General features: G+C 43.2%; 1 protein-coding gene across 4 annotated transcripts in view; it reads left to right on the plus strand.

Moving 5' to 3' along the window:
- The window catches only part of LOC110389395 (A-kinase anchor protein 2-like), a 258560-nt gene that overhangs the window by 36807 nt on the left and 201734 nt on the right, over window positions 1-20019 (plus strand). For all 4 annotated transcript variants that reach the window (XM_021379718.1, XM_021379721.1, XM_021379719.1 and 1 more), the window contains exon 2: window positions 12970-13050. In XM_021379718.1, coding sequence (XP_021235393.1) covers window positions 12970-13050 — 81 coding nt within the window. The remainder of the gene's footprint in view (window positions 1-12969; window positions 13051-20019) is intronic.

Raw genomic sequence — 20019 nt, forward strand, 5'->3', positions numbered from 1 at the left:
AAGAGGGGTGGAGCCAGGCTCCACCCCTTCTGGTTGCACAGGTGAATTGCCTTCACCTGTGCTCCCAGGGCTGACTGGGTCTTTCCTCCAGGTGCTCAATCAGTGGTTCAGGCCATGACTCAGTAGTTCCCATACAAGGATGTTGTGGGGTACCGTGTCAAAGGCTTTACTGAAGTCCAGATAGATGACATCAGTGGCTTTCCCCTTGCCCACTGATGCAGTGACACCATCATAAAAATCACTAGGTTGGTCAAGCAGGATTTGCCCTTGGTGGAGCCATGATGGTTCTCCTGTATCACCTTTCTGTCTTCCATGTGCCCTTAGCATAGCTTCCAGGAAGATCTGCTTCATGAGCTGACTGGCACAGACGCGAGACTGACAGGTCAGTAATTCCAGGGGTAATCCTTTTTACCCTTCTTAAAAATGGGTTTGATGTTGCCTTTTTTCCAGTCACGAGGGACTTCACCTAATTGCCACGACTTTTCAAATATCATTGATTGTCTTGACACTCTCCTTTATGCTCTAGCTGAAAAAAGACAGTATGAACTCCGTGTTAAAGTAACAGAGCATCTCCAAGAAAATTTGGTAGTAATGAGACCAAGAATGGCATACTCTGCTCTACAGGCTTGGAGAGCGAGCTCTGCTAAACCCAGGCCAGCACTGACTCAGAAACAATAGTGCAACCTGCCACCAGGGATAGATCCATTAGATGTAGCTGACTGAGAAAGGCATGCTTTTGCTTTCCACATTCTCCAACACAATGGCTGCCTCTGACACTTGAAGTGCCAAATCCACTTCAGCACAACTTCCATTTTGACTGAGCTTTTGGGAAGACACGTACTTGTCACTATGCTGCTAAATGTGGGGAGAACACAACTAGCTGATTTGTACCATTAACAAGTAGATTATGCTGGTTCATTTAATTTAACACTAGTGTGGAGCAAATACCTTGCTGAATTCAGATTTACAACATGACCTTAAACTAGAGAATGAGAGGCAGATGAGGGAATTTACATGGTGCTTTCTCTCTTGGCCATCTTCTGCCTTTTGAGCACATTTATAAGGCTTTTCCATTTAAATGTTCAGAGATCTGCATCCTGGTTACATTTCATGCTGAAGTGAGGCTGCATGTTAGGGATCTCAGAGCTGATGCTCTGCTTTGTTATTTTTTGAAGTACACAGCCAGCTTAAAAAGTCAGACCTTCACTTTTAGATGTCCTTGTGAGATCAAAATGTATAAATCATGTAAAAGAGTGTAGCGTATCTGCAAGCTGTATTTTGTTTCTTCATCTAGGAGATGAATTTAGAAGCAGAGAGAAAGATGCATTTCACACAGATCTGAATGAAAACAGATCCTAGATCAGGAAATCATATAGGGTTGCCCAGAGTAAAAGATTGAAGATAGCAGCAGATGATGACAGGTTACTGATTTAATTAATGTTACCAAAATCTCTGGAGGCTGCTAAGCCACCTGTCTTAGGAAGATGAAACAACTCTTGGGGTATTTGCAGAGACAGACCTGACCATTATCCAGAACACTCTCATATGTGGAAAATAGTGTCATCTGCATATCAGGATGGAGTAACAATAGGAGGAGGAAAGAGCATGACTTTGGGAACAGAACCTACCTGTGTTTGAGCCCTATTCCTGCTTCAACTCCCCAGGAGAATGTGCTGCAGGGGTGCATATTTTAGCTAATAGAAGAGAAAATCTGACAGAAGTGCTCTGTGGAAGGAGGAGAGAAGGCATTTCAAAACCAGGTTGCAAAGTAATGGGGTGAGGGAGTGCATCATTATCTCAGAGATCTACAGGAGACACAGGCAAAAACAGAGGAGTTGTGCAGGAGTGGTTACATAGCATCTGCATGGCATCATGTTGAGGTTCAGGAGAAGAGTCCCCATTCCTGGCGGCAGGAATCAGGCCAGATCCCTGAAGTAACAATGGCAGGGCCTCGCTCTGCTGCCTCTATTATGGGTTTTGTTTGTTGACTGGTGTGTTTTGCCATGCTAATTGCTGTTTAATAAACAGTTCAAATGGTTCACAGCTTTATAAGCCTGTCAGGTGCATCTAGTAAGTGTGAAATTCATCCTAACTGTACAGGCTTTCTTGCTTGAACCCCCATCACCCCAAGTACCTGTGCAGGTAAACCTGCACAAACCAGGCAGCAGTTGCACTCACCCCAGGGATGACCTTGAAGCTGTGAAATCCCAGGCACATGTGCGATGTGAATTGCAGAGAAGCTGCAGCAGGGATGCAAAGCACAGAGAAACCCAGGCAGTTTCCTGAAGGAAAACACCTTAAACAGCACAGCAGACATATGCCCATTTACAAATGGATCCAGGCTTTGGAGCCTAGCACCAAAGCAGTCAGATGCAGACTGACACCATACATCCATCCACATTCTGCTGTTTCTGCAGCCCAAAGCGTACATGGTCTGTAGATCCAGCATGGCCTGAGCCTCAAGCAGCCTGCCTTGAGGATCTGCCAGTAGCCCATTCCTGAAGAAGCAGGCAATCACATGGTGTGTTTATGCAAGTCTTCCCTCTTAGTGCTTCGTGCTTGTGCAAAGCTGCTGTGGGGTCTTGCTCATGTTGCTGAGGGCAGGGCAATCTCTGCCTCTGACAGTGCAGGAAGAAGCTGGGCATACAGATTTGTTATGCAATCCATAGTGTGGTGTCCTAACTGCTCCTGTTAATGAAGAAAATGTTGGGATGCCTTACCTATGGGTATGACATAGCAGTTATACCTCCCATGTACTGCTAAAGTTCAGTACTGAGACATGTGATCCTACACCTGTCAGATTAAATAACCTTTAGAGCAAGCTGGTTGGAGATGAAGCTCTTTTATGTGCTGCATAGGCAAGATGCCAAAGCTGAGGCTGGGTAGGATTTTTAGCATGCCTAGATCACATACTAAGCATGCTTTTTTTTGCCAAGCAGATAGACATATCCACCCTCACAGTCACGATTGCATTCATCATTTATGTTCTCTGGTCTCTCTGTGGTCTCCTGTTGGAGTAACGTGACTCAGTGGTGAGTGGGAGAGGAGGCTGAAACCCCACTGTGCTGTGAGGATGCCATGTCCAGCCGTAATTGGACTCAGCAGGGAGCTGATCTTCCATCTGGAGGGGGGCAGTGATGGCCCCTGAGACCTGGGTCAGTCTTTACAAGGCACAAAAGAGTTGAATCTTCTAGGCTGGTTAAGAGGAACCCAGCCCCTTGCTAGAGACTGTTCAGAGTCTGTTCAGAGATAGATCTTAGCCGGAGCAGTCATTTGCTTCTGAATTTGTGCATTATCTCATTTGCATCTCCAGACTGAAAGGATTCTGATGATTGGAAAGCGGCAAGTCCTAGGCTCATGACTGCATCTCCCTGTGCCCATAGGGATGTTTGTTCCCTTCTTTCTTCCTGCTGTAAAGCAAGCCAGTCTTTCCTTCCTGAATGTAGAGAAGATTAGGACTCAGACACACCAGCAACTGCAACTTCTGTTAGCAGATCCCCAAGCATCAGAGTATGTGAGCATCCTTATTTCATGACCATAGTTGGACAAAAGCTTAAGGAAAGGATTTTAAGCTAACAACAGCATCTCACAGATGACAAGAAGTGTTTTCTGGCAGCAGAGGAACCACTCACAGTCCAGCAACTCAAACCTGGCCTGCTAGAAAGAGATCCAGGGCTGTTCCGCACAGGTCAGCATGGACAGCTTTGGTGCCAGCAGGCACACTGCCATGCTTACAAGTAGGAGACAACAATGCAATAAAAACATTTTGATGTGAGACACCGAGACGCTGAAATCATTGTCTAATCCAGCCAGGCTGCAAGGATTAAAACACAAAGCCCAGCTTTGTGTATAATTCCTTCTTCTGGGTCTTTTGTACCACTACTTTGAAAATAATAAGCAAAAAGTTGGATATGAGTCAGATATCAGAATTAGTGCTGCTTTTGCCCCTGTGGCTGGAGACACTGTTCTGTTCTGACTAGCAAGACCAGTTTGTTCCCTTCCCACAGCTGAAAGTCTAATTTCTTCCTCCTGCATCATCTTCTGTGTCTTGGGAAATTCCTTGAAGTGGGCATGTCTGTCATATGTGCAGTGAGGGAAAATTAGTCCTTCTGAAATCATAGCCTTTGTGATTCTGATCTTTATCACTGAGCAAAAAATAATGTTTAAAGATCCTTAACAGGCTTAGGGGAAAAGCAGTGTAAAGGATCGCAGCTTCAGCTTGTGTGTCCTGGACTAAAATCTTGTGATTTGTTTTTCATTTCTTAATGGAAGAGTTACAGATTCCTTAATGGATGTCATACCATTATCAGTACCTGCTTTATAGGACAACATCAGCATTGTATAGGTGTTTTTCTGCTCATTCAGCATCTGTTTGCTGTCATGTCATGTCACACCTTCCAGACAAAAAACAGGGAGACCTTTGCAAAAAATACTTGAACTTCAGTGCATGGGATGGTCTAAGAGCCTGACACCCTTGATCAAATTGTAAATGCATAGGAAAGCGTGACTTTATTCCTCAGCCCAAATACAGTTTCAGTTCAGATGTGGGAGGAAGGAGGACATTATCCAAACTTTTCATACTTTAGAAACTCCTTATGGGAGGTTGTCCAGCCAAAAGCGTTGGTGGGTTAGACCTGAACCACGGCTTCCAGTGACCTAGGAGCATCAAGAGAAGTGAGAAAATTGCAGGTAAAATTTAGTCACTCCAAAATGGGGTTGATGGTTTCACCCAAGTGAGAATTTCCCCACAGGATATCAAAGGAGCCATGATTTCTCCACAATAATTTTGTCTCATAATCTCAATGAGACATTTTTCAAATGCTAATGAGGGAGTTTTTCAAAAAGAAATTCCTTCCTGTGTTCATCACTCTTCATTAAGAGGTGTTGTTCTGGGAGTTGTGCCATCATTTTATTTGTTGTTTGAGATACATGGTGATTTTAACTGAGTGGTCATTGTCTGTGTCCACCATTGTGGCTGGATGTGGTGAGCAGGGAGTTATAATTGTAAGTGCTCAGGGCAGCTAAGTTTTTGCTGCAACCCTATGGTGGCTGTTGTCTTCAAAAAGGAAGAGCCTTTCTCTCCTTGGATGTCTTTGCCCTTTATAGTCACAGGTAGTTGGTAGTTGGCTCATGGCAGATATGAAATGCTCATATCCAGAAGCCCGGAGCAGAAGTAAATCCTACAGGGCTCCATTTGGATGAACTCCTCCTCTGGTGTCCTAAACAATGACTGTTATGCTTCTCTTGAACTGCATACAAAGAGCACATGGACACAGATCTCTCTTACATGGCAGATTAGCACAGGATAAATCCATCCTTCATCATCACACAAAGATATCCTATGCGTTGTCTAAAAAGTTGCAGCGTTTCAGAGAAATGGAGAAAATTACTTTTGTATTTTCCCCAAGAAAATCCAAGCAAGAATAGTTGCTCTGCATGCAAGTGACAACATCAGCAAGAAAGTGGGTTGCAGACCAGAGACAACTGCTTCTTTGCCAGAAGCACTTGAATTGGCATGTCTTTATTTCCTTCAGATCACTCAGTTCTTGTACATAAGCAACTCACTTCTCTGACATTCATGAGCAGAGAAAAGGCTGCAAAGAATACAGGTGTATTTATGGCCTGAGGGCATCTTTCTTTCTTCACCTTGAGGGTACAGCTGTCTGAGAGTGATTCTACACTTTTCTTAGCAGGAACCTGTTTGACAGATGAGAAACAAAAAATTGCTGTAACTTCCAGGCCTCTTGCTCACTATCTCACTATGGTCTGTCTCTGTGATGTAAGCCTATTCTGTGCTGAAACCATGCTAAGATATTTCTCGCACACTGTGGCATGCTGTCTGAACGGAATCAATACTTGTGAAGTAATCTCCAGTTTTAAACAGTCTGCAGTTCCACAAGACAGGAGGCGAAAGATCCTCTTTCCTTTGCTTCTCACCATGCATATAGCTCTGGAAAGGGCATGTATTTTGTAGTTTAGTGGGGTTGTTGGTGGTAGGTGGATGGTTGGACTAGGTGATCTTGTAGGTCTTTTCCAACCTAGCTAATTCTATGATTCTACGATTCTATGATTCTATGTATAAGACAGCTAAGCCCAAGCTTTATTTTTATGTGGATTTCATCTGCTACATCTGAGCTCCTGTTGTTCATGTCCAAATAACCCACATGCTTGTTGCTTGGAGTGATGGAAAAGGACACAGCTTTGTTATGAGATATGTGGATATATGGAGGATACATGGAAGTTCCTGTAAGAACAACTCATGCTCTTCGCATCCCTGTCTCCCATAAGAAGCTTTCCAATGTATGATTTGCTTTGTTCAGGTACAAGGAGGATGAGCCACCAAGGTCCCAGAAGCTCAGGACATTTGAAATCATGAATCTGCGCTGTAGGCAATAACCTTCCTGTACAGGGAGACTTTAGGGTGCCCATTTCTTAGGTGGTACCCAGGAGAATAGAATAGAGAGTCTTCCTAAGGTCAGAAGCTGGATAACAGTACACAGATAAAGATAAATCATCCCTGGCTCATGTTTAAATAGACACAAGGATCTACCTGTTGTCCATGGGTTTCTGGGGATAAGCAGAGAGGGTCTTGCAGGAAAAGGTAAACACAAAATTCTTCTTGCTAGAGCGAGGAGACCACACAGGCCAGATAGGCCTCCAGATTGCCAGTACAGAGGCTACATAACTTCCTATCACAATGGGATTTCCTGCAAATGTAGCTATGTCCAGCTGTGGCAGGATGATGGGTTCCTCTGTCTTGTCCCAGCAATAGGTGCTGGTAATCCAAACACAGCAGGCACCCTGCTGCCACTCTCTCAGGCATGTTCATTTTGCTGTACTCCAGCTGAGGACACTCAATTAAACTACAACCTGAGGAAAGATTCAGCTTCTGTGAAGGCACAAGAAGGGATTTCTTTGAATTATTCTAACGATAGGCAGAAATGGTTTGCAGAATCCAGATTCTCCTTTTCTCCAGGTTCTAGATGCCCTCAGGCTGGCAACAGAAAACTGAGGTGTCAGAAGCTCTCTTTGTGTGTTTGTTCCTGTATTAGCTGTCCTAAAAATCTGTGAGATTTAAGCGAGCAGGGAACAATACCTGGCAACTGCACAGAGCGGAGAAAATAATTCCTTGCTGGAGAAATTCATGTGATTCTTTGAAGATATATCTCTGTGACTGCTTTCCTTGCTTTGAAGTAGACTGTAATTTTCCTCTGCACATGTCGTTTTTTGGTGCATTTGTTGTGCCTTGGCACAGGAAGTAGGAGCTCACTAACCTCCATCCCTTCCTCTTTGCCTGCCTGGATTCTTGTTTGATGTGAAAGATGAAGACATCAGGAAAGCTTTTTGTGGAAATGACCAGTCACCCCTCAGTGCTGCCCTTCTCCTCTGGGGTCTCAGCATCCAGCACAAGATCCAAGCCCCACTGGTTTTGTGTTCGGTTTGTTTTCCATTCATTTTTCCACTGTGCATTTCTCCATACCTGCACTGTAAGCCATAGCCTGCCCTTAGGTCTGGGCATGTTTCCTCAGTGAGGTCAATTAAATAGCGCTCAGTTTCTGTTTTGCTCTGGTGGAGTGCTTTCTGTACGTCTCTGAGCTGGCTTGAACCCAATAAAAACAGGTGCTCCTGCCAGCATGAGCAGAGCAGAGGTCTTCCCCAAGGCTTCATTGCCCCAAGGATTGACATGGCTTTAGAGGTGCGTGCTTCTGCTCAAACAGCCACCAGTCTGCAAGCTGCATAACCTCTGCATTTCTTCACACTCTGTGGAAGAGAATTTCTGAGCAATAGCAGAAATGACTTTGCAATGGAAAATTGATGTATTCTGTGACTGCAGAGTCAAAGAGAAGCATTTTAGTATAACATGGTTTTTTTTGAGGTCTTATGTTTGCTTTGATTTTATTTATTTATTTTTTACTTGAATGGTTTGGCACGTCTGACACTAAGCTCTAAATTATTTTGATCAAATGTTACATGAGAGCAGCTGTCCCGACTCTGACGGAAACTCCCACATCCCACCCCTGACAAGACATAGGTGGTGTCAGCACATGCACTAGGCAAGGACAATCAATATGAAAATTTCCAAAGTACCCTGTCATCCTCAAAACCCTCTCTGATTCAGGCGGTTCTTGAACCCAATGTAACTCAATTTTTTAGACATCCTTTACAATATCCCTTTTCTCTGGCTGTGACCACGTTCCCTTAAAGCCTCTAGCATCTTCCAGCACCTGTGGCACCTTGAGATGGGAATTTTCAGTGCAGACTCATGCCTTGTCTCTGAATCTGCTCCATCCAGATTTGCTGAAGCCCCTTTCTATCTTGCAGTGTATGAGATGCCCATTTGCTTTTTCCATTTCATTCATGCTCTTATAGATTTCCATTTCATACTCTCTCTCTTTCTCTTCTACTCTTTATTTATAGATCATTGGATATTCTTGTTTTTAGTAATACAAAAGTGGCACTGGACACATTTGGTGCTGTGCAGCAATTGTTTTCTTTCCAAAAACAGGAGTCTTATAAATGGAAATAAACTCATGGCTTCCATGTTCTGCTTTTGTCATCAAAAGCAAACTCCTGAATACAAATCTCAGTTTTCACTAAGTAGATTTCAAGATGTGAGTCAACTTGCTCTTTGACCTATGTTCCTTCCCCATCATTTGGGTCTAGGAGTAAAAACGTCATGTACTTTCACTTTTCTGTGTTCCCTGTATTTTTGGTGAAGAGGGAGATGTAAAGTTAGAGTCTTGTTTTACTCGAAAACATCCCAGATATTCAAAGTGTACTGGCTGTACTCTACCACTCTGTAAAGGTAACTATCCATGATGAGCGCTAGTATTCTTACAAAAGCAGAACACCTCAGAGAGATACAAATATTTTGTGATAAGCCTATTATAAGAGTAGAACGGAGAAGCTGGCTTCCGTGCCTGTTTTCACCACCTCCTATAAACCTAGTTTTTACAATCTCTTCACTTTCTAAAAAAAAGAAACATGTTTTTGTCCACAGAATAACTCCAAGAAATTGGGTCTAGGAAACTGTTTTGGCACCCAGCCTACAGCTTTCAGCAGCATCCTAAAAATATGCAGGAGCTGTACAACATCTCATCCTATTGCTCACTTGGAATTTAGGTTGGTGTCTCCGTCAGCCCCAGGTCATGCCAAGCCATCTCTCCCTTGCCTTGCTAGCTTCACTTGGGTTTTCAGGTAAATTTTTTGTCAAAACTGAAGCTGCTGCTGAGAAAACTTCTCAGGTTGGAGGCCATGGGCTGGCATAATGATAATGGAAACCCCTGCAAGAGCAGATTGAAATGTGACTTTGGTCTTCGTAGGTGTAGATAACACTTCAGTCACAGAGAGAAGTTTCACACCTTGATTTCCTCACAAAAGGATAGAATGGCTGAGGCTGGCAGGGTCCTCTAGTTTACGTCTTGGAGGTGACTAGCTCCAACAGATAGCTGAAGCAATGGTGGAGCATTCACTGTGTTATCAGAGAGGATATGTGTTGAAACAGAGCTGTTTGAAGTGAATCTGTTTGTTTCAAGTACTATATTTTCCTAGTGCTAGGCGCCATAGTAAATGAGTAATTTAATAGGCATGACTGGAAAAAAAAAGATATCCAGAAGTAGATGAGCAGAATGAGGGAGGAACAAGTACAGGCTCAAATACAGAAAAGTACTTTACAGTATGCTCAGTTTAAGCATGTGCTCGATATCCTCATGCTTTCAGTTAGATCCTGAATGAGAATTTGTTTCATCTAATGAATATCTAAAATCCTTGATGCTGGTTTTTGTGAGACTTACTTGTGTTAGCCTGTCCAGTCTTCTACCACATCTTTTCATAAAGTGCTCATGCATGCCAGCAACATGTGTAGTCACAGATCTCAGTGAATGGGAGAAACCCACCATTAATGTGACTGAGTGACCTGAAGGTGAAAAGTCCTGACAGCTTATTACCCATGCTGCACTTCAAGCAGCCTTCAGAAGAAAAATCAGCTTCTGCCAAAATGCTCCTTACATTCAGACATGGTGCAAAATGAGAATGGGTGTAGGTACATGGTTAGGCTGAGAGCCAGTGAAATGGTATTGTGAACAGTATTCCAATTTAACTCCACAGAAGCCACTAGTTAGTAAGTAGTTCAAGCATTTTAATGCCTGCTGTTGTTGCCTACAGGGAAAATACTCTAAGTGCTTTCTCTTTCATTCAAAGAAAATAAGTTTCCATCTATGTTTTATAAGGCTGTCTAGTCACATCCATTATAAGCCATGACACAGCCAGCCAGAGAAGGTACAGTGGTGATTTCCATCATGTGTTTTAGCAAGTGAGCTTTTTTAAAGGGTAGAAAACATATATATGTATGTGTATCAATAAGCACACAGAAATGTAGGTCAGTTAACTGTGAAGATGTAAGTGCCTTATGCTGGCCTATGGCACATATGATGTGGGGTGTTAATACCCACATACATCCGATTCAAACATTATGTTGATCTGTTCAGCTCAGCACAAACAGGAGAGAATTTTCCTTATTCTGAGAATATTAGGCCATTAACTGGAGCTGCTTTTATTACCACTTTATTCTGACTCATGGCTGACCATTTATTTGAGGAAAAAGCAGAGAAAACACTCCTAGGCTTTTGCTGTCTGAATTACACTGTTAATACTGTAGACTCAAAACAAACAAAAACAAAACAAAACAAAACAAAAAAAAAACAAGGAAACAAACAAAAAAAAGAGAAAGCTCTGAAGCATGTTGATGGTTTTTAACTCCAGAGCCATGCAATATCCTGCTCCATTCAAAAGTGCAGAGAGAAGAAGGGGATTGGAGGAGTGGTAGGAGGAATGCTCTTTATGCTATCAGTTTTATATAAAGAGTGGATTTAAATGAGAATACATACATTTTGAATGCCTATGTGTGCACTATGCAAACTGTCATTTAGAAGAACAGAGCAGTGAGATTTCAAGTTGTCAGCTGAAGACAGGCACAATTTGTGACATTTTAGTTGTCCAAAAAGCCAGTTTTCCTTTTTTAAAACAACTTCAGCAGAATATTTTTGTTCAGCAGTAATATTATTAAACCTTTCAGGCAGTTATATGAGTGTGTGTGTGTATCTCTATACAACCAACCAGCATGTAAGACTATCCAGTGTATTACAGAACCATTTGGCATATTCGCCATCTGACCACTTTGCCTCTTCGGGGTTCATTAATAAAGCCCTCTCATCACCTGATGTCTTGGTCTTCAGTGGGAGTTGTCCAGGCAGTTGACTCCATGTTTTGAGTGAACCCGTCATTAAAAGTTTCCTGATCTTCCTTGTAAATGTAGGGCTTTCACACAAAATACCTTGGTTTGAGGTCCAACATAAACATAAATCATTTTTGTGTGATATCATACCATGTCCCTTGAGGATGAGACATAAAGGCCTGAAAACCCTAGAAAGTGGAGAATTCCCGGTAGGACACGCAGAAGTGGAACAGAAAAATTACTCCGGGGACTTGAGGAGTCCTGAAATGTCTTCAAGCCCAACCTTACAGCTACTGATGCATTAAAATAATAACGTGTTTTCAGCAGGCAAAGGATAAAAAAGGGTGTTGTTCCAGTAAAAGCTGGGGCAGGTGCCCTGTAGACAAAAGCACCAACTGTATCCTGGGGGTGCATCAGGCCCAGCACTGCCACTGGGCAAGGGGAGGGCCTGTCCCACTGTGCTCCTTGCAACATGCAGGTTTGAATGCCACAATTTAAGACTGACATGAAACTATTAGAGAGTGTCCGAAGAAGGGCTAAAAATACGGTGAAGAGTCTGGAGAACAAGATGTACAAGTTGCAGCTGAACAAACTCTTGGTTCAGCCCAGAGGAGAGAAGCTGAGGGGAGGCCTGATGGCGGCCTGCAGATCCTCACAGGAGCTCTGCTCTCTGGAAACAGCAACAGGGCCTGAGGGAACGATACGGAGCTGCATCAGGGGAAAGTCAAGGTGGGGCTAGGGACAGGTTGTGCCTAGGAGGGCGGTGGGCATGGCACAGCTCCCCAGAGCAGCAGGCACAGCCCAGAGCTGCCAAAGCTTGGGGAGCATTTGGGCACTGCTCTCAGACACATGGTTTGGGTTTGGGTGGGGCTGTGTGGAGCCGGGGCTTGGACCCAGTGATCCTTCTGGGTCCCTTCCATCTCAGAATATTCTGTGATTCTGTGATTCTGTTTACTCTTCTGGGAGTATGAATCTGATCTGAGCTGGGGGTGGATGAAGAGAATTGCTCCCCACAAAGCATGGAAGACTTAGGAAAGGCAACCCCTGGATGTTTTGTAAGAAGAGGTAGAGGAGGAGAAAGACAGGTCAGTCTCCTCTTGAAGCAGCTGGGAGAGCCTGCTGCTCGGCACAGGCTTGTATCTGTGTTTCTGGAGGTGACCTTAAAAATCACCAGCTAGGGACACAGCCATGGTGTCCTTGGCACTGCTTGGTCAGCTCAGCCTCTGGGAGCTAGTACAGGACAGCTGCTAGTGAATGTGGGTGCTTTGGATGGGGCTATCTGTCCCATTTGCCCTGCAAATAAGCCTGATACAGTCTGGTAGCCTCACCATCTGCCTTCTGCCCTGATGTCCTCTGTTGACCTTGCATATTCCTGGCCCGATGTCTAGCACAATAAAGTGCATCCATGTCCCTTTAACTTCCCTCCGACCTGCAATTTTTTCTCCCCTCCTCTGGGACTGTGCATGCTGTTGCTGCTCTGGCTGCTGGCAGCCAGTGAGGAGAATTTCTCCTGTTGGTGAGCAGACAGTGGGTCGGGGCTGGCCAGCTTGCAGCAGGCAGCTACTGCGAGCCAGCAAGCAGAGCACAGGTGAAGTGGGACTGGTGGCATCTGCACAGATGTGTGTGGCTGCCTGCATGTTCTTATGAATCTGCTACCCTTACAGCCTCCATTTCTCTGACGATCTCTCTCTCTCTTTCTCTCTCCCTCTCTCTCTCCCTCAAATTATTTTTCCAAGGAGAAAAGGAAAAGGCAGACTGAAATAGAAGGCAAGAGACAACAGCTTGAGGACCAGATACTTCAGCTGCAGCATTTCAAGGTAAGGGATTGATGCCAGAGAGGATGGATTGACTGAATCTGTTCATTATTAGAGATGCAGATCACACGTCGGAAAGCTGGGAAGAGCCCACTCCGACATGAAGCAGCTTTCACTGCTGGAGCCTGTCTCTTGCAGTGATCAGTACTGCCTGCATGTCTCTCTGTGTGTTTCATGCCCAGAACGTGTTGCAGAGATGGGGCTTGTAGGGTGTGAGCTCCGGCAGCACAGCCGTGCTGCTACAACAGAGCGGTGCTATTGATTGTATATAATGACAAGACACCAGTCGCTGCAGGTTGGATGTGCGCTGTATGGCTTCAGCAAGCACTTTCTGCCTGCAGATCCATGTAGATTGTGCTGGTACCTGTCACTAGTTGTGTCTGTGTGTGTAACAGTGTGCATGTGTATGTGTGCAGATCTTTAATTGTAGAATGAAGTTGTTAGGAGTACATGGGAGAATAAAATGGGTGTGCATGCACATGTAGGGAGGGTGCTGATGCACATAGGTATGCCTGCATGGAGAGGCACCTTTTTAACAGGGTGCCAAGCCATCCTCATTCCTGCTGGACTCCATGACAGCTGCAGATAGCACCAACTGAAAGCCATCCTGGTTATTTCTATCATCTGTCCTTTTTTGTTTGCCTTTACAATTACGTGCAGGAAAGAGAAGAACAGAAATGTATGTGAGATCATTTTTGTAATCAGTGTGCATTTGTGGTCAAATCTCATTAGATTTGCTCTGTAGGGGAGCATAAGTAATTCAGTAATTAAAATATCTCAGAAAGATGACCAGGACTGGATAGTTTTTCCTTGCAGCAAGTGAGCTGGGTTGTGATTTAAAACAAAAAAAAAGAAAAAAAAAGATATTTAGGTTGCTTGTGCAGTAATTGTATGAGCACCTGCATGGGGATGTGCTGTGCTGAATGTCTCTTCTGCCCACGCCTGCACTGGAAGATCAGGCTTCCAGCTGTGCCACAGGCAGGATCCTTCCCCTGCATCTCCAAAACCCTACCATCGTGTTCCATAAACTATGCCTAATTTTCTGGCAAACATAATGCAATTAAATTCAAGTAATTGAATGCAGCCCACACAAGTGCTCCGTCAGGTTCACTGTAAATCTAGAGATGGCACACATTGTCTCCAATGTCATCAGAAATATGACTGAATTTCTGTGGAGTAACAGGAGTTGCCATTTCATTCAGGTGTCCCTGGGCCGCAGTCAAGGGAGAATTTCTTCTTGCCAGCATAGGCTGATGCAGCAAGGCAGCCTTTCCAGTGCCTTCCTGATGCTTGCTTGCTTTCTTTTTTGCTGCAGTGTGCTTCCTTTATCATATTAACTGTTTCCAAGCTAACTAAATTATGCTTTTCATGAAATTCTTTAAGCAGAACCCTTTGGGAAGCCAGTTCCAGCAACTGCTCTACTTCATCTGATTTCTTGTGATATAGCTGCTGCTAAACTGCATTTTATCATCATCCTCAGGGAAATGCCAACCCCACATGGTGGTGCAGTGGGGTCAGTTGGAGCTGGCTCCAGTCCTGCTATGATGGTTACCACTAGTCACAGTTCAGGCTCTCTGCACGGATTTCTTGACTAATTCATGTGAAAACTAACTATTTCCCGATATTAGTCTGCTCACAGCCTGGAGTGAGAGCAATAATCACACAGGAAGCAAAGGATAGATCAGGGATCAGACTTTTAAAACAACAGCTTCATCAGTGAAAGGAGTGGTCTGACTTATGGTCTGTAATCCTGGGTGTGAGGATGAGCACTGAGCTATGGTAGGAGGTCCTCTACCCCTCCATTCAGTGTCATCATCAGAGGAAAAGTGTATGGCCTTCAGTGAGGTGGCCTTGGTGACAGCTGCTCCAAAAGCTTCCTGCGTCACCTCAGTGGGATTTCAGGATTCATCCCTAAATGCTGCAAGGCAAATGTAGGGAGGACAGCTACTCCGAAGTTTTTTTAAAAAAAGGGAGAGGAAGAGGCCATGGCCAGGGTTATTTCCCATTCTTTATGGAGATGTATTAAATAAAGCTGCTTTCTCTTGTACTTTGTTCATTGCAGTGGTTGCTTATTGGAAACAGCAGGCTGATGGCCAAAATGGTGCTTGGCCTGCCAGGCATTTCATAAGCTGTTTGTCCTCCCCATCTCCCCAAGGCTCTCCCTTGCCTCACTCAGGTTGCTCTGAGCTTCTGCTGGCAATGGCTCCATGTCTGCTGTAAATGTTGCCTCCAGACCTATCTCAGCCTAAAATAAGCACATCCATCTTCCTTCAGAAAATGTTAGGTAAAGCACAGATCATTTCCTGAATTGTATGTATTGCTACCAATACAGAGCAAGACACAAATCCAGGTCAAAAAGACCAGGGTTGCCTGGAATGCCCCTGTATTTACTTACAATGCTCTGAGGGTGTTAATGTCATTGCAGAGTGTAAAGACTTTGCATTAGTGTTCATTAAAATCAGCTGTGGAGAAGCCTTTGAAAATAATATCTGGGTTAATCCTGTGTCAGCAGTATCTGGGTTGATCCTGCAAAGTCTAACAGATTGAGTTCACCCTAAGATATTCGCACCAGAACTCCATGGGTTTGGTTCATTTTTGAATGCTGCCAGAGCAATTTTCTCTTAAAACGCACTGTGTAAAATAGCATGCTTGGTTACCGAATAAAGGTTTCGAAAGCTGCAGGGGTTCTGCTAATTTCTGGCAATTTTGTTCACATAGGAAAAATATCTAATAGAAATAATTTATTGCAAATGTTTATTCCAGATTGCCTACAGTGTTCAGTTTACTGATGCCAATTAGTCCTCTGGCAAGATGACTTACTCTACTACACATTAGTTCATTTTCCCTTGTTACATACCTGGCTGAAAATAAGCTAGTGCCCTCTTGTCCTAGGCAGAACAGCCCAGCAAGCAATGGAGGTAGCAAATATCCACCTTAAACCCAGATTAGGCTTTTGGAAACACATTTTGCAAAGACTTTTGAGAATTGAGCTAATGGCTAGTGGCTGATGACAGCAGGGCAAAAATATTATTCCACTATTAATAGTTTATTTGAATTTCTGAGTTATTAAAATGTATAAACCTGAAGTGGAAGAGAGTCTGGTACAGGGTAGACTCTAAAGATTGAATTTCATCACTTAACCGAGTTTCTAGAAATTAGGCATTTTTGTAGGCAAAGAGTGTCCACATGGTGCTCCTGGGCCTTCTGAATGCTCTGTTGAATGCAGGAGGCATGTTTGTCTAAGTTACAATTTAACGCCTCATTGAACAAGCCCTGGATAATGGAGGACAAGAGGTGCTTTGATGCCCCCTTTTTTGAGACTGAAAAGGCCATTTTGCTCTAATAAGATGTGACTTACAAAATCCACCCTTTTCAGGACCCTTTCCGGGTCCACAGGAGCTGGAAGCGTTAACAGCTTTGTAATTCAAAAAAATGGGCACCTCATGCAAAGTCAGTATCTATCACCATGATGCAGTTGAGGAACAAAATTGAGGAAGTCAGTACTTGATTTTGGCTGATGAGTTTCACTGCAGATACAACCTGTGAGCACCAACAGCTTTTAAGAATTTGTTCAGCTAGGTAGAAGTGGAGTGGGCTGGTAGTGATGAAGCTGTTCACTATTTCAGACGAACACCAGGGCAGAACAGGTTCTTCCAAGATTTGACTGCCTCTATCGTTAGATGAACAGAATTTCAGTAATTGTTTACTGTGGCTCTGTTTGGTGGCGGCTGGTAATAAATAAACAGCACAAAACCTCCTAATTGAATGAAAAATGACTTCTCTGCTGCTACTTTACTGTCACAATAAATCCATTTACCACAGTTATTTTATTTCTGGAGTAGTATGAGGGTCCTATTTCTGTTAACAACTATTTCTTAAAGTATGCAGTTTGTGAACACTTAATCTACAACTTAATTATATCTTTACTTTGAAGGAGAGGAAAGGCTTTTTATGTTATAGATACTATATAAAGATACTGTTTTAAGCCAAAACTACCTTATCTAAAAATGAATTTTAATTTGATTATTTCAAAATTATATTGTAAGCCACAATTTATTCTAGTCTAAAAATAACTGTTGTCGTAGAATATAAATAGATATATCCATCCATGTATATGTATATATACAAATAACTGCAACAGTGTGGAAAAGGGGAGATAGTTTCTCAAATGAGGGATTTTTGCTGCTCCTTTATGATGAGTTCTTTTATGAATTTCAAGTAAATAAACCCTTAAGCTGAATACTAGCTCAGCCTTGCACACGCAAAAAAAAATGTTTGGTGGTGCCATCAGCAGACTCTGTTCTTCACAGGATCAGTGCAATAGCCTCCAGACCCTGTTCTTACCAATAGCTGAGCACACTTTCAGGTATGCAATGTGCTATGGTAGTTTCAGTCTGGCCCTCTTTATTTAACATGCTGGAGCCTACCACACCTCTGTGAGGCTGGAAGTTTCTGCCAGCTCCATTTTTCAACCATGTTTCTGGAGCATGGAGAGGCTGAGAACTAATTCAGAGAGAAATTTCCATTTCCAGAGCATAGGGGATCCTTGTTCAGCCCCTTCTGTGCATCAGCATCTTTGTGCTGGCACCATTCCTTCCCTGGAGAGCTTGCCTCCCACAAGAATTCAAGCTGAGAAGAGAGACACTCTGACTCTGTGCGTCTCTTTTATCATCTAGAAAAGAAATCGAGATTCATTAGCCAAAAAAAAGGAAGGAGGAATAGGACTGTGTAGCCTAAGGAGCTGACGCAGTTGCTGTTTCTGAACTGCTCAGAGGGAATTAAGCTGTAGGATATCCCTGCAGAGGAGTAGTGTTTGGAAAGGAGGGATTTCAAAAGTCCCTGTTTTCTTCTCAAGAAATCAGAAAGCAACTTTTTTTATCCTCAAATAAAATCTTTTAACCATAATGGAATGGCTTCTCCAGACAAACTGCACAAGTTGCCTACAATAAAAATGTGAAAGCTTTAGTCCTTATGCTCACTTTTCTTGCTTGCTTGCATAAGCAAGCCACATGTCTGAATATATGGTATTTTTGCCTGTATATCCCTCTAAGAACACATTTATTTAGGAAAAATTAATGATCGGTTGAGGTGTACTTCAAAGTGGGGAATTGTTATTCTGGGTGGCCACAGATCCAGATATTCTGGATGTATCCCCGTACAGTCACCACAGTAGTGCTCAGGTTTCCACCGGGAGCAGTGTCCTCAGTGCAGGTCACAGCCACACCAGCAGTTTTCATTTCAGCCATACTGTATCAAAGTAGCTCGAGGATGTTTACATCTTGCTTCAATGCCAGCTTTTCCTAATGAACTGATAGGCACTCAAGAATGAATTCGCATGACCCAAATCCAGCTTTTAAAAACAACAAATACAAGAACTCTTAAGATGAGAGAAAAAAAAGGAACCCTAAAAAACAGCTTTTCTTTTTCTCTCTTTTGACTGATAGTGTCTGTTGGAAGGAATGGTAAACTGAAGCCAAGGACAGATTGAGTGCAGAGAGGTAATTATTCTTCCAGAAGATAATAGCAAAGATGACAGTTGCAGTGTGGTAGTGATGATAAGTGGCAAAAACTACTTGTTTTGGGGAAAGAGGATTGCCTGTTTTCAAATTCTCAGTTTGAGAACCATTCCAAAAGAAGTTAATTTGATTTGTTGTTTTCTTGTTTATTTTATTATTTTATATTTTATTTTATTTTCCCTCAAAACCATTCTTTGTTTCCTTTGAAAACATTGAATGAGTACTTGTAGAGAAAACCAAAGCATGCCTAAACTTCGGACTCTAGGAGGTAAAAATGTGACAAAAATCTTTTCATGTGTGTGTTAGCAAAAGAGGTTCTTATTCAATTTCCATGCAACCGCACCATGTCCAGTGTCCTTCGTCTAGCTTAAGACTACTTCTTACTCTGGCTCCAAAATTCCCTGGGAAACAAGGAAATTCTCACGGAGTGGTACAGTAATTTATGTGTGAGAGGACCACAGAGGGCTCCATGTGCCCTCACCAATGGGATCAGGTTGCTCCCATCCCACTGTATTTGGACTCTTGCCCAGGATGGAAATCTCATGATCTCCCTGGGGCCATTCATTTCCAGGTTGAGCCACTGCCCTGGGACTGCATGTGCCCTCATTTTGGTATCATTTTAGCAATATGTGTCTTCACATTGTGCCTACAGGGACAGTTCTGCTCACTCATGCCTGAGTGAAGTGTGGAATAATTGGGCAGAGCCATCATTATCATCCTACCTTGAAGAAGTCTGAAAACTTAAGCAGAATTCCCAAAAACCCTGAGCTTCTTGGTAGTTCAGACATACAAAAAAATATATATATGTAGAAAACAACTCACGTTCAACCCATGTTTCACCTTATTGTTTTTTTGTCTCAATGTCATCTGAAGTCTTTAATGAATATTTAAAAATTTTGCTTGTATCACTCCATGCCTATGATTCCCTTCCATGACGCTAACCCATGCAGCCTTGGACTCTGTGGCTGATAAATGATCTGAGCAGAAGAGACACAAACTTTTCATCTCCTCTCGTGCAGCCTTGACAACATCTCATGCTGCGGTGGGTTTCTCTTCAGCTGAAGGAGCTTGGGTTTTATTTCTTCTTCTTCATCTTTGTATGGAAACAACTGTCTGCTTGGTTTACACAGTTAAATAATATATGTGACCTGAGCAATTTAAAAGGAAAACACACAAAATATTTACACTGGTGATCTTGCTAATGGATGGGAAGCTTACAGTGGGAACGTAAAACAACTGGCTCCTTTTCTTTCCAAAGAGTGCCTAATTGGACCTCAGTCTGTACAGCTTCAATTTCTGTTCCTGAGAGTTTTTAAACAGACAGAGCATGTGATTTCCATGAGGGAGCCACAGTTAGGGGCACACTCATCCCTCTGACAGCCTACTGCCTATGAAATGTGCCTTCCCCATGCCACAGCAAGTGCTGCTGCAGGTAGGCAGTCAGTGCTCTGGGGTC

Source organism: Numida meleagris, chromosome Z, assembly GCF_002078875.1.
Source record: "Numida meleagris isolate 19003 breed g44 Domestic line chromosome Z, NumMel1.0, whole genome shotgun sequence".
Lineage (NCBI taxonomy): Eukaryota > Metazoa > Chordata > Aves > Galliformes > Numididae > Numida > Numida meleagris.